At 37.3% G+C, this 22558-nt stretch overlaps 2 protein-coding genes across 2 annotated transcripts; both read right to left on the reverse strand.

Annotated features, from left to right (window-relative positions):
* Window positions 1-769: 769 nt before the first annotated feature.
* Window positions 770-4800, reverse strand: LOC121504477 (complement C1q-like protein 3). The gene is made up of 3 exons (XM_041779278.1): window positions 4511-4800; window positions 4226-4357; window positions 770-1758 (listed from the first exon to the last, which is right to left on the reverse strand). Exons 1-3 carry the CDS (start codon window positions 4719-4721, stop codon window positions 1478-1480), a joined length of 624 nt encoding a protein of 207 aa, XP_041635212.1. The 5' UTR covers window positions 4722-4800; the 3' UTR covers window positions 770-1477.
* Window positions 4801-7524: 2724 nt separating this feature from the next.
* On the reverse strand, window positions 7525-21609 carry LOC121504302 (neural cell adhesion molecule 1-like). The gene is made up of 12 exons (XM_041779015.1): window positions 21603-21609; window positions 20325-20594; window positions 19572-19748; window positions 16552-16812; window positions 16196-16468; window positions 15800-16102; window positions 13373-13633; window positions 11573-11812; window positions 11328-11420; window positions 11187-11205; window positions 11005-11102; window positions 7525-7559 (listed from the first exon to the last, which is right to left on the reverse strand). Exons 1-12 carry the CDS (start codon window positions 21607-21609, stop codon window positions 7525-7527), a joined length of 2037 nt encoding a protein of 678 aa, XP_041634949.1.
* Between the last annotated feature and the right edge of the window lie 949 nt (window positions 21610-22558).

A 22558-nucleotide genomic window follows, 5' to 3' on the forward strand; every position in this document is an offset into this window, starting at 1 on the left:
TTATAATCCAGAGTTATTTTGCTTTAAAACACTGTTTTTTTTCTCCTTCTATCAGTAACTTTGCTTTTGAATGATTAAATGTAAACCAGATATTGCACAAATGTTTTCTCCCATTTTCAACCAATATTATAGTAGCATAGTCCAGTTGCTCACAACACCATGGATACCAAATCAGAGAGCCGATCAGCACCAAGATTATCAGACTGAGAGCCCAAAAAAATCCATTAGTTTTCCAGTCAGACTTTGCCCTGCAGGCCAATCATACACCAATCATTATTTGGTCATAGGTGACACAAGTTTGCACTCTTACTAAACTATAGGTGTAACAAAAAAGAATCCATTTTCTTTAATGTGATTTCAATTTTTGATTCATCTGACCACAGAACAGTTTTCCATTTTTGTACAAATTTGCATTCCTGCCAAAAAAAATCCACTGTTTTCAATGAGAATTTCTATTTTTGACTCATCTGACCACAGAGCATTTTTCCATATTGCCTCAGTCCCTTTTAAATGAGCTTTGGCCCAGAGAAGATGGCTTCTTCTTTGCATGATACAGCTTTAACTGGCATATGTCTGAGGTCTAACTGTGGGGACTTTAAACAGAGCACTTCCTTAAGACCCAAGGGCTCTGGTGGGCTTACTGGGTAAAAGCAAATCAGATAAATATGAAGGGGCAAGTCCATTAAGAACTTTAAAAACCAACAAAAGAATCTTAAAATTAATTCTAAAGAAACTGTAGCCAACACAGAGACCTTAACACAGATTATTTCTTGTCCCACATCCTGGGATTTTTATTTGATCATTTTGTCATTTAACTTTTTCAAGTTTTAACAGGGATATTTCAAATGATTAAGGTTAATTTACATTTTCATAGCAGAGGAAATCTGCAGACCTCATACCAGTGGGCCAGTTATAATAAAAATAAGATATGATCTTGCAGGCTGGGTATAACGGTTCCACAGGCCAGATGTGGAGTTTGACACCCCTGATGTAGAGTCTCCAAATGTAAATCTGCCTGGATATTTCTATCCAACATTGCTAAACAGTCATTTTTGGTTGGTGTTGCATCAAATCTTAACGAATATGATGTGGCTATGGCTCCATTAAGTTTGTAAGTTAAAATATCACGGACAGTATTAAATAGCATTTAATGGCATTAAAAACAAATATTGAAAGCATCGGAAGACTGCAAAAGAGACCTTCTTTCATGAGTGTATTTGTTTGACTGTTTAAAAGCCCAGTCCCATAGTTTTGTTGAGACTGATTAAAAAAAAAGTTAAAGTAGCTCTTTATTTGATAAAGAAGGGGAGAACAATGGATGTGAATGGATACCAATTTTTAACATAAATGTTTACATTTTTTCTGTCAGACAGAACTGAATAAGAAGAAATAAATGGCAACATTCTTTCATTTATCTTTATTATTTTTTTGAAATACACTGGTAAAAGAACTATTTATGAAGGGGAGAACAACAGTGCTACATTTGAGTGACCAAACACCCGCTGAATGTAGTGTGATAGTCTGATCCCCAAACCTGTGTATTTTCAGCCAGGCGCACAAACACGCGGTCACCTGGCTGCAGCAGCAGAAACGCAGTGTTTCCTCCATTATCAGTTTTGTCAGCCGTTGATTTTTGATCACCGCTCATGACAATTGTCTCAGAGTTCTTGAGGAGAGCCAGACGTGTTCCATGTGCCCCTCCAGCGTGGTAAGAGAAGCTGAAGTAATAAACACCTGCAACAGGAGCGGTGAAGACACCTGTGGAAATAAATGAAAAGTAGAGAGATTCATGGTAAAGTATATGGCTCAGATCCAGAAAAGGAAACACAGCTTCTTATCTGATCCAGAGTTTGTCTAGTACCGTGAACTCAGCTTTATAACCAGATACCCACCAAGATTGTTTCTCCTAAATCAGCCTTCAAGAGCTCAGATCAGTTATCTCTTTACCTGAACTATCATCCTTCTTTGAGACCCGATCTTCAGTTATAAATTAGCACTGTTTACACAAAGATTGATTAGTTGTTTGAAGTGGGACACATGATGCCATTTAATTCTGCATAGCCTACATATAGTTTGCAGTGTTCAGAGTATGCAGCAATTTTGCTCCAGCTGTTGCACAGTACACCAAATTTTCACTTTTTTTTCCGTACTCTATTCCAAATAGTACGGTACCCAAAATTTCCTGGCATTTGGTTCCACTCTTTTACAAATTATGGCTCTGATTTAAGTGACTGGTGAGGTATTAAACAGGTTGGGAAGTCTTACATGGATCTCCACAAGATGGCAGTGTGAGCAGGGAACACAGAGAGTGTAAACAGTGAAGTAGAAGACTGGAGTCATTCATTCAGGTTAATGCAGCCCAAGCTTCAGCCATGAGAGGAATCATGTTTGCTACTAACAAGAACAACAGCAACAGTCATCCACCTCAGTAATACCTCATCATTTAGGTGAAGAAAATGGGCAACCATGTCTTCCATTGAGCTACCTTACCCACAAAGTAAAAAAAATCTGTCCACTTTTGCCATTTTTATGTTTCAACTGCAATGTATGACAAATTTCCATTAAACTGAGTTAGCCCCCTGAGCCCTGAGCTATTTTTTGTAACCATTGTGTCTCACCAGGACTTTTTGTCTTAAAACACTTATAAAACATCAACCCTGTAGTGCACAGCTAAGCTCTAAACATCCTTTTTTTTACCAGCTTTAGGAATATGTGTGCCGCAGTAATTTCACTTGAGTTTAAAGAAGTCATGGGACTATAAAGACGGAAAATTAAAAAAAAAAACACCAAATATGAATGACTGTTTTTTTTCCTCCCAATTCTTCTCCCAATCTTTTTGAGACCAAAAAGAAAAAAATTAGAGTCATTATATAAAGCAGTTCTTGTCTGCAGTGACACTAAGGGACACGTCACGGCCTCTCTGTGTCTCTTTCTCTCTTTTATGAGTCATTCAGGCTCTCTTCTACAGTTTCTAAGTCTGTGCACATGTGCTGTTCAGCAAAGCATGACATAGTGATCAAACAGCCTGCCAGTAGTTGTCACATTCAAGTCACAATGTATTCTGGGACACAAGCAGACAAGATTGCAGCATGCTAACCCGCTAGCTGCCAAAACGATTAAAAAAAGGATCATAAATGGAAGAAAGACGTTCAATATTGGACTTCCTGGTGTGGATTTTGTCTTTAAAGATCCCAGAAAGTCCCCCAAGTTCAGTAGAAAACATTCTGTAAGAGCCACAAAGGCATAGCTGCATTCATTAGAATGACATAACAAAAGGTTTTCAGAGAAAAGAAAAAACAAGGGTCTATGATTTATGGTTCAAAAGTTATTTAACCTTGAATAACATGCCCCCTGTCAAATACAATAATATTGGTCTCAGAGGGTTAAGCAATTCCCTCATAAAAAGAAGAAATATCTCTAATGCGATGAATATAAAAAAAATGAAGATATGATCAGAAACTGAGAGATGGGACTGAGAATTTAAGTCAACATAGCTCATAGAATCTCCCTTGTGTTTTAAATTGGGTTTATGTAATATGGTAAATGGACTCATGTTTCTACGTCAATTATGTAGGCAATGTAACGGCGTACATAATGTAGCTAAAGCTTATGTAGCTTTGAAACTGACATAGCTAATGTTAGCTATGCTAGCTTTAGCAAACAAAACATGAGCTGACAAAGCTTCTTTAACTTAAGTTTTAGTGATGTTATCTACATAGTTACGTTGCCTACGTAGCTTATGTAGCTAATATAGCTTTGTTAGCTTTAGGCTTAGCTACATGAGCTGTTTAAGAGTGTTTATATGGAGGATGAGTTTTTCCTGTCAGACGACAGGATTTGCAGGTCAGGTTTTTAACATTCAACTATCTATATTTTACCATAACCTTAGCTAGCCAAAAGTTTAATCCAATTTTATTTTGAAAGTTTTAGCATGTATTCCTATTGTGACAGATGCAGCATCTCACAGTAATGGTTTGCAAAAGGGCCCACAGCCATAATCCATCTCTTGACTGTGGTGTGTACTTTGGAATTAGAAAGACTGACTAGAAAGAGTGATATGCTCCTGAGTGAGTATAAATGGAGTATGTGTAATCTGAGGGTCATATAAATTTCTTTCTGCTGAGAGTGGCAGCTCAGAACTAGTTGAATATGATTCAGAAGTACATACTTTCTGTAGCCTGTTAAGGGGGCATTTAAATAAAAAAAAAAAAAAAAATGAAGCTACCTGTAGTCTCATTGTAGCCGTTGCCGATGTTTGTAATCACTGTTCTGTAAATTAAAGGTGTGGCTGTCTCAAAAGGTCCAATGCGTGCCCCTCCTCCTCCTGTTGCTGTAGTGAATATCACCTGGTAATGTTCTGTTAAGGAATAAATGAAAGAATACTGATCTGTTAAAGACATTCAAATACGCTGATAAATATCAAAACATGCATTCTGTGATGTCAAAGTGGCTGAAAGACACTGAATTAGCCATGTCTTATTAAACAGAAGACAAACAAAAATCAGTTTACCTCTGTTCTCCAGTTCACGAGTCTTCTTCTCACTGTCATCTAGCCTGGTTTCAGCGTCACTCAGCCTTGTTTCCAAAGCATTCACTTTTTCCTTGATGGCACCAAACTCTTTCATGAGCTCACATGCAGGAGAACATGATGATGTTTCAGCAGGGCTGGAGTCATCCTGGGCTAAAGTCAGGCCACAGAAGAGTAAAAGAAGCCACAGCATGTTGAAAACTGAGCCTCTCAGTTCTCTCTTCCAGGCTGGTTTGATTCCTCTAGCTGCTGGAGTGTTTTTTACTTATGTCTAGTAAATTTTTAACATCCTCTGTGAATCACGGATGATTATACAACAAAAAATAAATACAGCCTCTATTTATCAGCTAACCTTTGATATCCTGGAGGAATGTAAATAACAGTGATCTGTTTTTTTCTTCTTTCCCTGTTAGGCAGAAAGCTAAAGAACTTAAACTACAGAAGCATGTATATAGTTGAATTTACAACAGTAATACAATTATTGAAGCAATAGTGCATCACAGATACAGTAAATGTAATGAAATGGGTTGCTGTGTAAAATGTTCCCTCATACAATGCTTACTTTTCAAATTTATCTACATATGACTATTCTTGTTTTGGTTTATATTTTGCGTGCTGTATTCGTATTTCCTGTATTACTTTGTCATTGAGCCTCATGTAGCTTAAAGCTACAGTGTGTTAAATTTAAACTTGTAGCATTGAGTAGAACAAACTTAGTAAAAAATTATGTACTGTTGATGGTAAGATATTCAAAGTCTCTCAGCAATTTTATGTTGAGGAATATTTTTCTGAATTGTTCCACAATTTTTAGCCATAATTTTTTGCAGATTGCCTCTGCTCGTCGTTATTTCTAAGAGGCTCTGCCTCTCCAAAATGTTCCTTTTATACCCAGTCGTGTGACTGACCTGTTGCCAATTACCCTAAATAGTTGCAAAATGCTCCTCCAGTTGTTTCTCAGAATCAGAATCAAAATTGGATTTTAGTGCAAAGTACGTTTTCACATGCAAGTAATTTGACTTGGTGTTTCGTGCAAAACAGATAGCATCGAAATAAAAAGAAAAAATAAGAGGTTAGCAAGAATATAAAGGGGATATACATGCATAGATTGTAACAGGAAAAAATATAGTGGTAAAATATAAATACAAAATACAATATAAACTTTACAAAAAGTAAGCTCTTTTTAAAAGAGCATAACATACAGTGTGCAGTTGAAAACAGAAAAGATTGAGTCCAGTGTGCATTAATGAAACACATAAGTTTGTATAAATGTGTGTTTATTGTCTGCTGGTTCTGGGGTTCAGTTAGATTCTGTGGGGGGAGAGGGCCGGAGTACTGATCACAATAATGACAGCAGAGGGAAAGAAACTGTCTTTATGGTGGGAGGTTTTAGTTCTGATGGACTGCAGCCTCCTGCCAGAGGGGAGGACCTCAGAAACTCAGTGTCCGGTTTGAGAGGGGTCCGCTGCATTTATACCAGCATGCCTCAGAGTCCTGGAGGCATACAGGTCATGGAGAGATGGTAGAGTGGTAGGTTTCAGTAGTACCACTTACTTTTCTAGCCTTTTGTTGTCCTGTCCCTACTTTTTTGATATGTGTTACTGCCATCAAATTAAAAATGAGTTAACATTTTCTCTGAAATGCTAAAATGTCTGATACGTTTATGTTCTCTTATGAATAAAATACAGATTTATGAGATTTGCCAATCATATCATTCTGTATTTAATTACATTTTACACAGCGCCCCAACTTTTTTGGAATCAGGGTTGCATATAGTTTGTTTTATTTGATTATAACAATCAGCGCTGGAGGGTTTAATCACTGGACACCACTACGCTACACTCTCTCATCCTAATGGTGTCCAGCTCTATCCATATTTTTGACCAATTTCTTGCAAAGTAGGCATTATTTAGAAATACTGGGCACATTTACATCCTGCTCTCATCAGATGGTAAACATTTCTATTTGTTTATAACTAAACATTTCATCCCATTCTGACCACAGGCTGTTCTATGACAAGAGATGTCTGCTTGTTGGGACGAGGGATATGAAACAGTTTAGTCTCAATGCAGGAGAAGGGTTTTGGACTCTAAGAGCTGATCAGGCCTCTGAGTTGCACATCACTAATGGATTAATCTCTAATAAACCTCCATTTCTCTCTCTACCTCCCTACCAGGTCAGGAGAAATAAACTTGCCATATATAAATTGTCCCTGCAAAGGAAATGAATAAATACTCAGACATGTTTATACTGTTTTATCTCATTTAAATCAACCATAAACATAACAGTGCAAGGTTGTAAAAAGTTGTTTTTTTTTCCTGAAACTTGTTGCAATATCAGCATTAAAAAATAGGGTGTCATTTGTAGGTGTTAGATAAAGAAACTCCACTTCCTTTAACACTTACTAACTATGTTGCTATATAAATAGTTACACATCTGAGAGACAGGAAATTGTTTCTCTACTCACGCCAGCATGTTGCTTTATGATAAAACTACAGCCAATATCTTATATAATCATACTTTAAACTTAACAGATAAAAATGTGTCAAACATTTTTTTATCTTGAAAGAAATGTTTTCAAACCTAAAAAACTCAGCATTTCCACTTCAAAAATCACACAAATTAAACACAATAGACAATCCTGCTAAATGTTGATAGGTTAAAAATAAGCCGACTACATCAAAATTGTAAAGAGTCAAAGCTAACAACCATCCCAATTCAGCCACACATACAAAAGAGACGTTGATTTCTATTATATATACAAGTATTACAACAGCTGTATTTCTGGCATATTCTAAATTCAGCCATAGGTTTATCCTGCCTATCTTGCTTTGTTTGAAGCAACACTATTTTATGCCATTTTAATAACAGGAACATTCTTTATCTTCAGAAAGCCTTCATGACAAAATGAGAATATAAGTATAGGTATGCATTTGTTGTTTTTGTTGTAGAAACTTTTGTTTTTTTTTTTATCTTTGCTGTGATGTAGATGATTCACCTCACTTCATGGGCTTTGAAAAACTCTGTCCTTGACCTGAAACAAAAAAAAAAAAGAAAAAAAATTGTGTTAACACTGAAAAACTGAGATACTAAAAAACATAAAAGTAAAATGTGATAATTTTCAATCATTGTCCCGATTTAATAATTTCACTCTGAAAAAGCTGAACTTAGCATACAGCAGTATTCCCTGTTGGGCCTCGGCCTTCGGTAAAATAGAAAAACCTACAAAATTCCATTCCACAAAAAAACTATATTGTACTGTGCTACCGTCACAGAATGGCCTAGTGTAGTCATGATTGTCAAACATAGAAAAGTTAACCAGCTTTTAACAGGAAACATGGACTGAGAGTACAGCTTTCTTGTTGGAGCAGCCACCTGAATCATGCAATGCAAGTCTCAATGGGTCTTACCAACAGGTGGCACTATAACAGATATTTAATGTTGGCATAAAGGTATGTTGCTATCACACAGTGCAGTTTGAGCTCCAGTATGTTTATATCATATTAACTAATTTGAAAGTTTCTTTTCTAGCGCCACACAAAATTTTGCATGGTTTGGATTCTTTTTGTAGGAGCAGCTCACCCAAGAATGAGGCCTGGAAATGCCTAATTGTAGCCATTCTCTTTCATCAAAAATTAAAAATGGCAGACTTCCGTTTTTGTAGGTCCTGACTATGTACCTGTAAATGCCGAATTTCATAAACCTCAGTTAAATATGCTACAGAGGCAGATATTTAAAACTTTAGTTGGGGGCGCTACTGAGCCAGTTAGCTTGGCTCACCTCATTTCATATGGCCATATATGTTCAATCTAATTGACCAATATTTGTGGCAGTAAAGGTGTTTTAAGTCCCCATTTCATGGCTAACAATGGCAACAACATCGGTCATAGATGTGTCACTTTAAATGGTGGCAATTTGTATGATTCCTAAAAGCAATTTGGTCAACTTTGTTTGTTCTTCTGGGCCATAAAAATACAATTTATACTTTTCCTTCCACTACTGTTATTTGAGTGTTAGATATGAATTTAGACATGTTGGGTTTTTCAACTGGATTTGCAGTGTTTCCCAACAGGTTTTGTTCTACTCTTACTCTTTTCACAAATTGAGAATGTGCAGAAAACCTGGTGACTGGAAACCCCAAAGATATGCAAGTCAGTAGGATGATACAGAGTATCAGTCTTTGTACCTTTAGTCAACTTTGGAGGCATATATTTTCAAAGTGATGAACTCGAACCCTGTGTTGCCTGTGAAAAAAGATCAGTTTGAGTACTCTTTTTTTTTTTAAAAATCACATCAAGTCAATGTCTATATCAAATGATTTCCATTTGGTGTACCTGGTGGTTTGGTTGAGGTTTAGCTGTACTGAAGGATGTGGAACATTATTGTAATCATGCGTGGAGAAATCTATGATAAAAAAAGCAGAAAGGGCAATAACATCATTTTGTTTTCATCACATCAATATTAGTGATTCGATTATTTCGAAAAGGCAAATAAAAGAAGTTGATACTTCACCCTCTCTTGTGTTTATCGGGTCAATGGATTCATACATGGAGGTGTTGCCTGCAGAACAAGTCATTTTCCATATATGAGTTATGAACCTTGGGTCTTTAAAGGAAAATCTTAATGCTAAATTTAAATAACCAGACGTCAGAAAACATTGTACTTGTAACAGAGATAATTGAGAACACTTGAGGTAACTATTGGATAAAAATAAGCTAACTTTGTACCTGAAAAACTGTCAAGGTTATTGATCAAAGTGATTGATCTACAAGAAGCTGGCATGGGTTGCACCACCTCTGTTTAAGTTCTAGCATAGTCTACTTTGAGTGAAAGTTCTAACTTGCGGCGGGGTTTGTGCTCTACTAACTTTAAACTGAGATAGTTCCACTGTAGGCCTAACATTCAATCTCAAACCTGGCCTCTTTATTTACTGTGGAAATAGTGATGGTTTAGAAAGGTGGGATAACTCACATGAAGTAAACGGTTTTACCAGCTGTTTGGTGTAAAACTTTAGTCTCAGTTTTAGTCTTAAGGATAAAACATTCATTATTTTTAGTCATATTTTAGTCATGTCTACCCTTTTATTTGAGTTTAAGCTGATGAAACTTAAATCATTGTAGTCTGGTTTACTCCATAACATGCAGTTGAGCCAGAATTGGTTTCTGACCCATTTTTACCCTCAACTTAACGAATTATGCAGAGAAATTATACATGTCAATAGTGCTAAATAGCCTAGCCTCTCAAAGCAATTTCTTATCAAGAGAGAAACACACACTGGCATCTCTGGAAGATAATGGCACTGCTATCGCCAAGTACCTCAAACAACCCAGCTTCAGAAAATCAGAAATATCCCTTTAAAGTGACTGACCCAATTCAACAGATGTCCAGCCAATCGGTGCTAGTACTCTCATATTTAGTGAAATAGAGATCACCTGAGAGCAGTGAATGTGTCTCAAGTTATTACAGAATAAAGACACCTGTGTCCGAGTAACTCAGAGACAAGGATATTGGAAAGTATAAGTCAGGGAATGGATACACAAGTCAGAAGGCCCCGAACATTCCCAGAGTTCAGTTAAATCCATCATCAAGAAATAGAAGGAAATTGAAAATGTGTAAATCTGCCTATATCAAGATGTCCTCACAAACTGAGTGAGCGTGCAAGAAGGAGACTAGTGAGAGAGGCCACTAAGACACCTCTGACTACTCTGAAGGAGTTACAAGCCTCAGCAGCTGAGATGGGAGAGACTCTGCATACAGCAACTATTCACCAGGTTCTTCACCAGTCAAAGCTTTAAGGGAAAAGTGCAAAGAGAAAGCCAGGTGTTCACCAAACGGCATATGGGGAGACTCCATAGTTAAGTGGAAGAAAGTTCTTTGGTCTTATGATACACTGCACCACAAACCTACACATGGTGGTGGCAGCATCATGCCAGGGGGATGCTTCTCAGCAGCCAGTCCTGGAAGACTCGTAAAGGTACGGGGCAAAACATAGGAACATCCTAGAGAACAATCTTGCAAGGTGGTCTGCAAGATTTTCGTGTTGTAAAACTATTGTAATTGTAATACATTCATATTAATGCTAACCACTCTCTGCTTGTGACTTTACATATATTTGAACAGTGGATTTTGAATGTCCAACAGTAGCACTAACAATATGATCTCATTTGAGTCTTTGTGACTGCATTTTTGACACTAAAGATGTATCTTTAGGTAGTGTAAGTCTTGTTTTCTCTGTGGAATAAAGAGATAGTTAACGACAGTTTTTAGTCGTAGTTTTTGTCATCAAATCTTTTTACGTCTCTCTGGTGCAATCAGAAAATGACACCCTTTCAGTACCTAACTCATTTCTGCACAGAGTTTAGTGTGAACTTACGCATTTCTGGTGCAACAGGCCTATTTTCTCTGATAAGTGAACACTATCAATGGGTCAAGTAAAATAATAGGTGAGACATGAAAGCATTTGTGTTTGCAGGGCTGACCAGGAGCAATAGAGCAGTACGGGTGTGCTTGAGTTTCATCTTGGGTGACTGTTGTGTCTTCATCAGAGCGCTGATTGCAGTTCAGACACGGGACCAGCCTTAAATCAGGAATGAAAAAACAAAAGGAGGTATTCACCAAACTGTTAAACTATGAATATGAGAGAGAAAAGAGTGGGACTTACCAGTAATGGTCCTGTGGATCTGTGGAAAAGATAACTGTCATTAGATAGCTCAATAACTTATATACTTTAATTCTGTTATCTTGGATTGAAATAAATATAAAAAAGTGTTTTGCATTGAAAAAATAAGTTGCATTGAACTACCTTGGGACCTTTTGTACAGACACAGCAGAGCATACATTATAAGTCCAAAAAGGAGCCCAGTAAGACCAAATCCACGAGATGAAGGTCCTGATCCTGCCAAATGAATGCAATAGAATTTCATTAAGTCACATTCAGGCCTTCCATAGTTCAACTGTATTTCATCTGATGAACTTAATCTGAAAAGAAACCTAATTTTAAATGGGACAAAAACGCTAAAAAAATAGAAGAACTGTTGTCATACTCACGTTTTATTGCTACCCAGCTCCCTGGTGACTGTGTTTCCCCACATTTACACTTGTACAGTCCTTCATCTGACTTTGACACCGAAGGGATACGAAACTCCCCTTCGGTGTCTCTCCCAATGGTTTTGTCATTTCGATAGAAAAGCACAGGGCAATCTAACAAACCAGTAACCTTGCAGCCAAAAGTCAAAGGATCTCCCTCAGTGACAGGATGAACAGGGCTCACCAGGATCACACTTCCTCCTATAAATATTAAAGATGTGTAATATCAAATAAGTCAAATGTCCTACTAATGTCATCATGATGTATGAAGTTTAAGTTTTTTGTGTATTTGTCACACTTTAAAGTTCCAGATCATTAAAAAAAATCAAGACAAAGGTAGCCCAGGTAAATACAAAATGTGGCTTTAAAAAATGCTTTCACCTACCTAGCCCAGTAGAACCAAGGTATTTCCCCCTTAACCTAATAAAAGGTTGTGCCACCATTGATGGTAACAACTGCAAGCATTTGCAGTGGTTAGCATTAAGTCTTTCACATCATTTTGGAGGAGTTTCAGCCAATTTTTCTCTGCAAGATCTTACTAGTATAATTGGCAGTGTGTCCGTGTTGATTTGCAATCCACATCGTTGCTCAAATTGTCCTTGATACCTCTCACAAGACTTCTTGGGTGTACTGGTTTGAAACTGGTGCCATGAAAAAAAATAATAAATATGTACCAGTTTTCAATAAAATTCAAATTTGTTGCGCCTTTAGCCTCAGTTTCAATTACCAGTTAAAATCAAGGGTAGCTGAGCTTCAAAATGTTTTGATTCCACATCTTGATCTGCAATTGAGGCTGAGAAATGAAGATTTTCATAAACGTTGAAATCCTTTGCAGTTTCTCAAAAAACCTAAAGGTTTATGGAGGTTGTTTTTCAAAAAATATTTTGGTTTTAGAACATGTCTTTTATGCAGGTTTAGGTCTAAATGGGTTAAAATGGACTGAGGCAAAATGGAAAACTGTTCTGTGGCCAAACAAAAAGATTATCCAAAATGTCTCTAATTCTGAATATTCAACATGGATTTTTGGAATCCGTGCAAACGGAGTCTTTCATTAGACCACTCCAAGACCTTAATTTTTGCTTTCATAAGACCTTCAAAGGTGGACTTGTTGGGGGTTTTTGGATCATTGTGCGGTTGCATAACCAACGCGTGCTCAGACTTGAGGTCACAAATTGATGCCCAGATATTTCCTTCAGGATTTTCTGGAGGAGAGCAGGATTCATGGGTCCATCATTATGGCAAGTCATCCAAGTCCTAAAGCAGCAAAGCAGCCCCAGACCATCACACTACCAGCACCATGTTTGACTGTAGGTATGATGTTCTTTTTATGAGATGCTGTTTTAGTTTTATGCCAGATGCAACAGGACTCAAACCTTCATAAAGTTTGACTGCTGTCACATCAGTCCACAGAATATTTTCCCAAAAGTCTTTGTGTTCTTTTTGGTAGTGTAGCAGTGGTTTTAGCCTTGGACCTCTCTCACAGATGCCATTTTTGCCCAGGTTCTATTTAAGGGATTTCCTGATTGAACAGGTTTGGCAGTAGTCAGGCCTGGGTGTGGCTAGTAAAACTGAACATAGCTTTCCAAAATTTTCAGTGGAAAGTATTTCAGTTTTACATTTGGCATTAGAAATTAGCACTGGGACTCTCTCCAAAGAATGAAACCCAGCCACTGCAATTGTATTTTTCAAGTGCCTGATTGGACAAGAGTCAGGGAGGAAAATCAACACTTGTTTGCGTATTTAAATCTGCATGATACTTACCATGCACAGAGATGTTGACTGCATTGCTGAACTCCCCTGATCCAGACTCACACCAGTACACTCTTTCACCTTCATTTCTGCTGGTTGTGCATGTTGCTCCAGTCATCGTCCTACAGTCAGAATTGTCGTACAAGAAGTCCTTAACACTGAAACTCCCCACTCTCCACTCAGCAGAGTTCCCCTTACAGCTCAGCGTGATGGTGTCAGTGGTGGAGTGTTGCACTCTGTCTGGACTCACTGAGAGAAATGCCGACTGAAAATCTGGATAATAAAATGTGATAGGGAAGTCAGGAAATAGAAATACTATTATAGTATGTGAAAATTAGCCATAAATAGAAATATTGGTCACTGTTCATCAAATATGCCTTGCAGACTCAATTCATAGCAATAAGTGAACAACAGCTGTAGGCAGGTGCAAAGCTATCAGCGTAAATGGAAATAGTGCTGGGTGGAAAATATGACAGACATTTGCACCAGGAAAGGACAAATATCTTTTGTGATGTACTCTAAATCTTTAAGAATTTCCGAATACTAAGCAGAGCCAAACGCAATTGTAAAGCTGATAAAAAAGCATCAAGACTGGATTCAAGCTGTACAATCTCTAATTCCAAAAAAGCGAGGACACTTGAAAATATGTACAAAATGTGCATTCAAACAGTATAGAATAATTTGCAAATCCATTTCAAAATGTACTTAAATGAAAACAGCACAAGACAAGATATCTAACGTTCAAGCTGATGAACTAAATCATTTATCCTTAGGTTGCATGGGGATCAGGCCTTAACCATGCTTTTCAAGCCCAGCCACTGATTTTTTAGTGAATTGAGATCTTGACTTTAACTCAGCCACTTCAGAAAAGAACTCATAGCAACAAGAAATTAATTTTATTTATTTACGCTGTGGTACAATAAAACATTTATCAAAATCTAAACCCCCCTCTCTTAAAACAGAATTACCTTTTTTAAATATTAACAACGTGGATGGGCAAGCTGTCTGAACCACTTGGAAAGTAATGTTAGCATCATAGCTAATTACATATATGCACAAATGTCAGGATGCCATATACTAAAGTAGAAGAAAACAAGACTTTGATGGAAAATAATTACATATATGCAAAATCTTGTGCTAAACCTGGCAGAAAAATGGAACAAATGGCCTAAAAAGCGGCAAACAAGCAAAAAGTGGCAAAAAAAACATGTCAAAGGTACAATGGGATAAAAAAGCCCCAAATTGGGTTTAAATGTAAAAAGGGGTAAAATAGGTAGAAAGTGGCAAAAATAAGGTAAGAGTTGTAAAGACTGGCAAAATAGGCAAAAAACAAAAATGGAACAAAAGGCAAAAATGGCCAAAAAGAGCATAAAACAGCAAAAGTGAGTAAATAAGAGTCCAAAATGGATGTAGAGTAGCAAAAATCTGTTAATAAAAAGAAAGAAAGAAAGAAAAGAAATTGTTAAAAAATGGTTAAAAAAGTGCCAAAGAAGTAGCAAAAAATGGCAGGGAACCTGTCCAAAAGTGGTTATAAAGTGCCAAAAATAACAATCCCAACATTATAGCCCAGTGAATCTGACACACTTGTCAGGTTCAAAATGAGATAACTATTAGCCAGGATGCTAGCACCAATGCTACTAATCCAACATACACGCACTGATACTATCAAAAAAAAATTTTTTTAAAAATCATGATTTGGGACATCCCATTCTCTGGGTTTGTCAGGGGCCCTGCTCACCAGTCTCTTTCTTGCACAGTCACTCAGTTTGTGAGGACGGCCTGATCGAGGCAGTTTTACACTTCATATTCCTTCCATTTTCTTGATGATAGATTTAACTAATTCAGGGAAAATTTAGGGCCTTTGAATTTTATTGTAACCATCCCTTGACTTATAATTTTTAATAACCTTTTCTCTGAGTTGCTTGGAGTGTTCTTTTGTTTTCATGGTGTAATGGTAGCCAGGAATTCTGATGAACCAGTGGTTGGCCCTTCCAGATACAGGCATCCTTATACTACCATCACTTGAGACACATTCACTGCTCTCAGGTGATCCATGTTTCACTAATTGTGAGACTGTTGGCACCAACTGCACGAGGTACTTGGCGGTAGAAGTGCCATTAACCTCCAAAGGTTTTAGTTTCTGTTTCACCTTCAAAAAGAAATCGCTTTAAGAAGCTAGGCAATATAGTTCAATAGCTAAATTATAGCATAATTTAATTTAAGAAAAAAATGCTGGCTCACTACACTATATCAAGCATTTTTGTAGCGTTTGATTATTTTTACACCCAGAAAGCCATCATACTTTTTCATGGCACTCTAGATTGTGATGGATTTGCACATCACTGCAGTCTGCTTGTATTTCCATTTAACTCCATGTCTCCACTTTTTTTTAAATCAGGGATTGTACAAGTAGTGATAAAATTATAAATCGCTACTGACCTCCAGACCAGACAAACTTTAGATCACTGTATGAAGTGTAATACACTGGGTCTCCTCTTCCAGCTTGGCACACATATCCTGTTGTATATGCGTGCCCATGATGAGTGTAGGAGTTCTGCATAGTCCCGCTGCCGCTACCAGGGAGAAGCTCATAGCTGTAGGAACCGCCTGATAGATTTGGGACAGCTTTGTACCAGTAGAACCTCCATCCTGAGGATGGATCTTCCACTTCACAGCTGAGAGTTACTGAATCTCCAGGACTCAGCCAAGATGTGGACACGGTGAGTTTGGGCTTGGGCTTGCCTGTTGGGAGAATTAAGTCAGAATGTTATTTTTTTTAAGACACAGACCAATGATAAATAAAATGCATGTACATCTTTCGGAAATATCACTTACTGCCAACTGTCAAGTAGGTGGGATCACTCCACTTTGTCATGGTTGTTTGTTCACTGTTTCTTCCAACACAGGAGTAGTCTCCACTGTCAAACTGATCAAGCATGACTTCAAGCATTTTTCTGGTCTTTCTAATGATTTTAAGCCTTGAAGAGCTTGTCCTCCATTCATACGCCCAGTCATTTCCATCTTCAGTCTCACACTTGAGGGTGATTTGTTCGTCTTCATATAGTTTAGGCCAATTGGGTTGTATTGTCAGAACAGGCTTGACTGTGACTAAATTTTAAAAAAGGAATCATGAATTATTTTCAAAGTACGTTTTTTGCATCCTGAATAACAGAGAATACTAAAAAACTCACCAAAGTTGTTCAGTTTAATATCATTGGTGGTCTCTGAGTAGTAAACTGGGTTTCCTCTTTCTGCTTTGCACCTGTAGGTTCCTCCTTGTGAGACTCTGATTTGAGAACTTCCAACATCTTGTGGGCTCAAGGGTTTAGCATCTCTGAACCAGGAGTATTTCCAGCCAGATGAGCGTGGGCTCACAGAGCAGGTCAGAGTCACAGAGTCTCCAGCAGTAATGACAGTTTTATCGGCACTTATTTTGGCCCTTGCTACTGGATCTGTTTGGATTTTTAAAAAGAACACAACAAAGTCAATGAAAAAAACGGTTACAGATTTTGGTATATGCAACCTTTACATTTTTTTGAGAAATAATTAGTTAGTAAAATTTCACCAATACACTCTCCTCCAAAGGTATTGGAACATTGAGGGTAATTCCTTTATTTTTATTTTGCTGTAGACTGAAAACATTTGGGTTTGACAAGGGATCAACATGTCAGCTTTTATTTCCAGGTATTAACATCAGGAACTGATACACCAGTGGTTCTCAACCTGAAAGTCAGGACCCCTTTGGGGAGGGGGTCACAAGATACTGAGAGATGCCTTCTAAAAAAATAAATTCAAAAGATTTTAAAGGGTGTATTTGACCCATTTTAAAAAATTATACATGAATATATACAGTGCTTAACAAATTTATTAGACCACCTGTCATAAAAATGAGAAAACATAATTATTTTAGAAATCTTTTAAAAACTTGTTTAAAACTAAAAACATTTTACCATTTTGAACAGGAATGAGGGATTTCTGAATTCACCCAAATTTGAGCTGGCTCACTGGGCTTCTCTGAGAAATCCGAAATGAATCAAGCATAACATTCAACCACTAAAACTAATATTTCTGTTCAGGAATGCAAACAAATAACTACAATTTGATATATTAATCAAGAAATATTAATTTGCTTTACTATTTTTACATTTTTGTTTTTTTGTTTTTGTTTTTTTGTAAATCAGTAAATTTGAAAATTCATGGATAACAATAATAATTATATTTTAGCATTAAAAATATCATCTGGGTAAAAGAGCTTCTACATATTGGTGTATCAACCATTGCAGAAACACAAAAATGATTTTAGTAATTACCAATGCTGTTAATTTAGGGCAGCTGTGGCATAAACCTTACTTTGGGTGGTGGTCTAATAAATTTGTTAAGCACTGTATGCAGTGAAGGTATCACTATCTACTGTTCACAGAAGACTTCATGAACAAAAGTACAGAGGCTACACCAGAAGATGCAAACCACTCATAAGCAAGAAGAACATGAAGGCCAGGCTGTAATTTGCCAAAAGTACTGAGATGAGCCTCAATAATTCTGTGGCAAAGTTTAACAGACTGATGAGACAAAGATGGACCTTTACCAACGTGATGGAAAGGCTAAAGTCTGGAGAAAGAAAGGATCTGCTCATGATCCCAAACAAACAAGCTGATCTGTGAAACACAGTGGAGGTAATGTCACGGCTTCTTCTGGGACAGACTCATTAATCCTCATTGATGATGTGACACATGATCGCAACATAGACTCAGAAGTCTACAGAAACCTTTATCATGCAGCAAGATAATGACCCAAAACACACTACGAAACAACAAAGGAGTTCATCAGGGGCAAAAAGCTGGAGGCTCTAGATCAGGGGTTTCAAACTCAATCACAGCAGGGACCGGATTTTGGATATAGGTCTAACCTGAGGGCCTGACAGGGTCAACATTTAACCATAGACTATCAATCTCATTTTCACCAGTACTAAAATATGAAAAAAAAACAGCACTGATGATAAATCATTTGGAAATTCAAAAAAGTAAAAATGATAAGTTGAAAGGCTTAAATCTGACAGAAAATTCCAATTTTGTAGTTCAAAAGATCAGAAAACGATATTGAAAATAGAAAAATAATGTTTTTAAAGAGCAAATATATGAGGAGAAAGTTGAAATAATTAGTTTGAAAGGTCAAAATATGAGATCAATTTTGAAATCATGAGTATAAGAGTCAAAATATGACTTGAAATTTCAAATTGTGAGTCTGATAGGTCAAAATATAGCATTAAAAAGCCAAAAAATTGGAATTAAAAATGTCAAAATATGAGCTAGAATTCAAAATGATGAAGTTAAAAATTTGACAAATTCAAAATAGTGAGTGTAAAAGGTCAAAATATGATATAAAAAGTACAAATCATTCAATCAAAATATGAGAACAAATTTGAAATCATGTTTTTAAAAGTCAGAATATGGGATTAAAAAGCCAAAGTAAGGAGTTGAAAAGGTCAAAATATGACTTAAAATGTAAAATTGGGAATCTAAAAGATAGCAATATGTGACAGATAAAGGCAAAATTCTGAGTTGAAAAGGTCAAAGTATGAAATGAAAAGTCAAAATCATAAGTTTGAGTTGTAATCTTGAGATGCAAAATTGAAAAAAATTAAATAAAACATTAATTTCTCTCCCAACCTTTTGAGTTTTTATGAAATCTCTTTTATTTTTCAGGATTTTATGGTTTAACAAGGATATTTTAAATAATCAAGTTGAAGTTAAAATATTATACTGGAGGAAATCTGCAGACCTCATAGTTGTGGGCCAGTTATAATATAAATATGATATGATCTTGAGGGCCAGATATAATCGTTCCACCGGCCAGATTTTGGCCTTGAGTTTGACACCCATGCTGGAGATGATCTCCAGACTTAAACCCTACAGAGTATGCATTTTACCTACTAAAGAGAAGACTGAAGGGAGTAACCCCCCAAAAACAAACAACAACTGAGAGAGGCTGCGGTAAAGGCCTAGAAAAGCATCACAACAGAGGCAGTTCCAACACTTTTGGAGGGGAGTGTATGTAGGTTGACACTGTCACCCTTAAAGCCTAGAAACACACTTGTATAGCTTAAATTATACTAATCCATTTCTTACATGCATGTTTTACTTACAAGACGTCAGTTTGGTGGGCCTACTCCACTCTGTTGAAGAGTAAAAGTCGCTTTTGTATCTGCCTTTACATCGGTAGTCTCCACTGTTGGAAGCACTAATCTTTGCAATCCTGTACCTGTTAGGGCTTGTTGATGCTTTTGAGGTGGGAATCATCCACTCATACTCCCACTCGGTACCTTCACCTCCCTGGATTTCACATCTGAGAGTTCTCATCTCACCCCTGAATACCTCAGTCCAGCTTGGTTCTGGAGTCACAACAGGCCTGTGGGGAACTAATCACAACATAAAAAATCCAGTCAAAAAAGAATAGAAATCAAATAAAAAATGCAATTTCTGATGAAACTGTGCAGTGACTGTATTATGATTGGTATTGCTGCCATTGCCAATGATGTCTTAAAACTACATCACTTGAGAAACAGTCACTGCACTCAGGTGTTCCCCGTTTCACTAATTTTAAGACTACTAGGACCAAATTACATCGACCATGATTGATTTATAAAGTCAATAAAAGAGTAACACATTCAAGGGGGTGAATACTTTTTATAGACACTATATACCAGCACTACACCACTGAGTGGAAGCAATGCAATTTCACTCTGCAAATCTGTGCTCTTCATTTTATGGAATCATAGTTTCACTTCCTAGGACCACACATTTGACCAATCAAAATGCTTGATGTTGCCTGAACTGTTCATGCAGGTGTTAAAGAGGAGCAACAACCTCTACCTAGATAATAACCGAGAAAAAGATGACGACAGACGTAAACATTTGCCCACAGCTGGAGCTGTTTAAACCCAAAGTTGGAATAAACTTCTACTCACCCAGGTTGGAGATGGTGACAAAAGTGCTCTCCTCTGTCCTTGTGTCCTTCTTTTCTGCTCTACAACCATAGTCACCTCCTTTTGTGACCCTGATTGTTGTGTTTGTGGCATCTCTCAGGACTATGATTTTAGAGGTGTCCCTGTTTTTTATGGACCACTCGTACTTCCAGTCACAGGGGTCACCAGAATCCACGTAGCAGGTCAGCTCCACCTGTCCTCCCACCGGGATCTCAGTCTTTTCAGCTCTCAAGGTGATGTCAACCCCCCGTGCTGTAATGTAGATCCAGTCATTATACACACGTGGACAAAATTGTTGGTAACCCTCTGTTAATGAAAGAAAAACCCACAGTCTTCACAGAAATAACTTGAATCTGACAAAAGTGATGATAAATAAAAATTCATTGAAAATTAACCAATGAAAATCAGACATTGCTTTCGAATTGTGGTTCAACAGTTATTTAAAAAAAATAAAAACTCATGAAACAGGCCTGGACAAAAAGGATGGTACCCTTAACTTAATATTTTGTTGCACAACCTTTTGGGGCAATCACTGCAATCAAATGATTTCTGTAATTTTCAGTTGGACTTCTGCACCTCTCAGCAGGTATTTTGGCCCCTTTGGGTGCCTTGTCCAAATGCCACATTTCAGCTCCTTCCACAGATGTTCAATAGGATTTAGATCAGGGCTCATAGAAGGCCACTTCAGAATAGTCCAATGTTTTGCTCTTAGCCATTCTTGGGTGTTTTTAGCTGTGTGTTTTGGGTCATTATCCTGTTGCAAGACCCATGACCTGCGACTGAGACCAAGCTTTCTGACACTGGGCAGCACATTTCTCTCTAGAATACCTTAATAGTCTTGAGATTTCATTGTACCCTGCACAGATTCAAGACACCCTGTGCCAGATGCAGCAAACATAACATAACATAACAGAGCCTCCTCCATGTTTCACAGTAGGGACAGTGTTCTTTTCTTGGTATGCTTCATTTTTGCTTCTGTGAACATAGAGCTGATGTGCCTTGCCAAAAAGTTCCAGTTTTGTCTCGTCTGTCCAAAGGACATTCTCCCAGAAGCTTTGTGGCTTGTCAACATGCAGTTTGGCAAATTCCAGTCTGGCTTTTTTATGATTGGTTTTCAACCGTGGTGTCCTCCTTGGTCGTCTCTTATGAAGTCCACTTTGGCTCAAACAACGACGGATGGTGCGATCTGACACTGATGTACCTTGACCTTGGAGTTCACCTTTAATGTTTTTTGGAGGTTGTTCTGGGCTCTTTTGTTACCATTCATATTTTCCGTCGCTTCGATTTGTCATCAATTTTCCTCCTGCGGCCACGTCCAGGGAGGTCCCATGGATCTTAAATTTCTGAATAATATGTGCAACTGTAGTCACAGAAACATCAAGCTGCTTGGAGATGGTCTTATAGCCTTTAGCTTTAACATGCTTGTCTATAATTTTCTTTCTAATCTCCTGAGACAACTCTCTCCTTCGCTTCCTCTGGTCCATGTTTAGTGTGGTACACACCATGTCACCAAACAGCACAGTGACTACTTGTCACCCTTTAAATAGGCCGACTGACTGATTACAAGATTGTAAACACCTGTGATGCTAATTAGAGGACACACCTTGGTTGAACATGTCCCTATGGTCACATTATTTTCAATCTTTTCTAGGGGTACCATCATTTTTGTCCAGGCCTGTTTCATGAGTTTGTTTTTTAAATAACTCTGTTGAACCACAGTTCAAAAGCAATGTCTGATTTTCATTGGTTAATTTTCATTGAATTTTTATTTATTATCACTTTTGGCAGATTCATGTTATTTCTGTGACCATTGTGGGTTTTTCTTTCATTAACAGCGGGGTACCAACAATTTTATCCATGTGTGTATATATAAAAGATAGATTTTTAATTCAATACAATCCAAAGTTACTGGAATTTAAGCACCTTAAGAAATTTTCTTGCCTCTTTATAAACTACTGCAGCTACTTAGATGTCTTAGCAGCAATTTGGCCATGTGTTTCTGTATCTAAATTCAGCAGTGTACATTTTTTATTATCTTGATGATTACGGTTTACTGCTCATGAAAATCAAAAATTCAATATCTTCAAATTTCAGAGCATTGTGGGAAAAGTCTGCTTTCAGGGAAAAGGTTTGTCTTCCATGAAAATATAACATTGCGATTGTAGCTCACATATCTCTGTTAGCTACATAGCTAACCGAGGTAACATAGCTACATA

This window comes from Cheilinus undulatus, linkage group 22 (assembly GCF_018320785.1).
Source record: "Cheilinus undulatus linkage group 22, ASM1832078v1, whole genome shotgun sequence".
NCBI classification, from domain to species: domain Eukaryota; kingdom Metazoa; phylum Chordata; class Actinopteri; order Labriformes; family Labridae; genus Cheilinus; species Cheilinus undulatus.

Excerpts from the sequence above, each read along its gene's own strand:
- LOC121504477 (XM_041779278.1), bottom strand. The coding sequence starts at position 4,721 with ATGCTGTGGCTTCTTTTACTCTTCTGTGGCCTGACTTTAGCCCAGGAT. Across the intron at positions 4,358-4,510 it reads TCGTGAACTGGAGAACAGAG|AACATTACCAGGTGATATTC; the intron begins GTAAACTGATTT and ends ATTCCTTAACAG. Across the intron at positions 1,759-4,225 it reads CGGCTACAATGAGACTACAG|GTGTCTTCACCGCTCCTGTT; the intron begins GTAGCTTCATTT and ends TTATTTCCACAG.
- LOC121504302 (XM_041779015.1), bottom strand. Across the intron at positions 13,634-15,799 it reads AAAGTTTGTCTGGTCTGGAG|ATTTTCAGTCGGCATTTCTC; the intron begins GTCAGTAGCGAT and ends TTTATTATCCAG. Across the intron at positions 11,421-11,572 it reads GAGCTGGGTAGCAATAAAAC|GATCAGGACCTTCATCTCGT; the intron begins GTGAGTATGACA and ends TTCATTTGGCAG.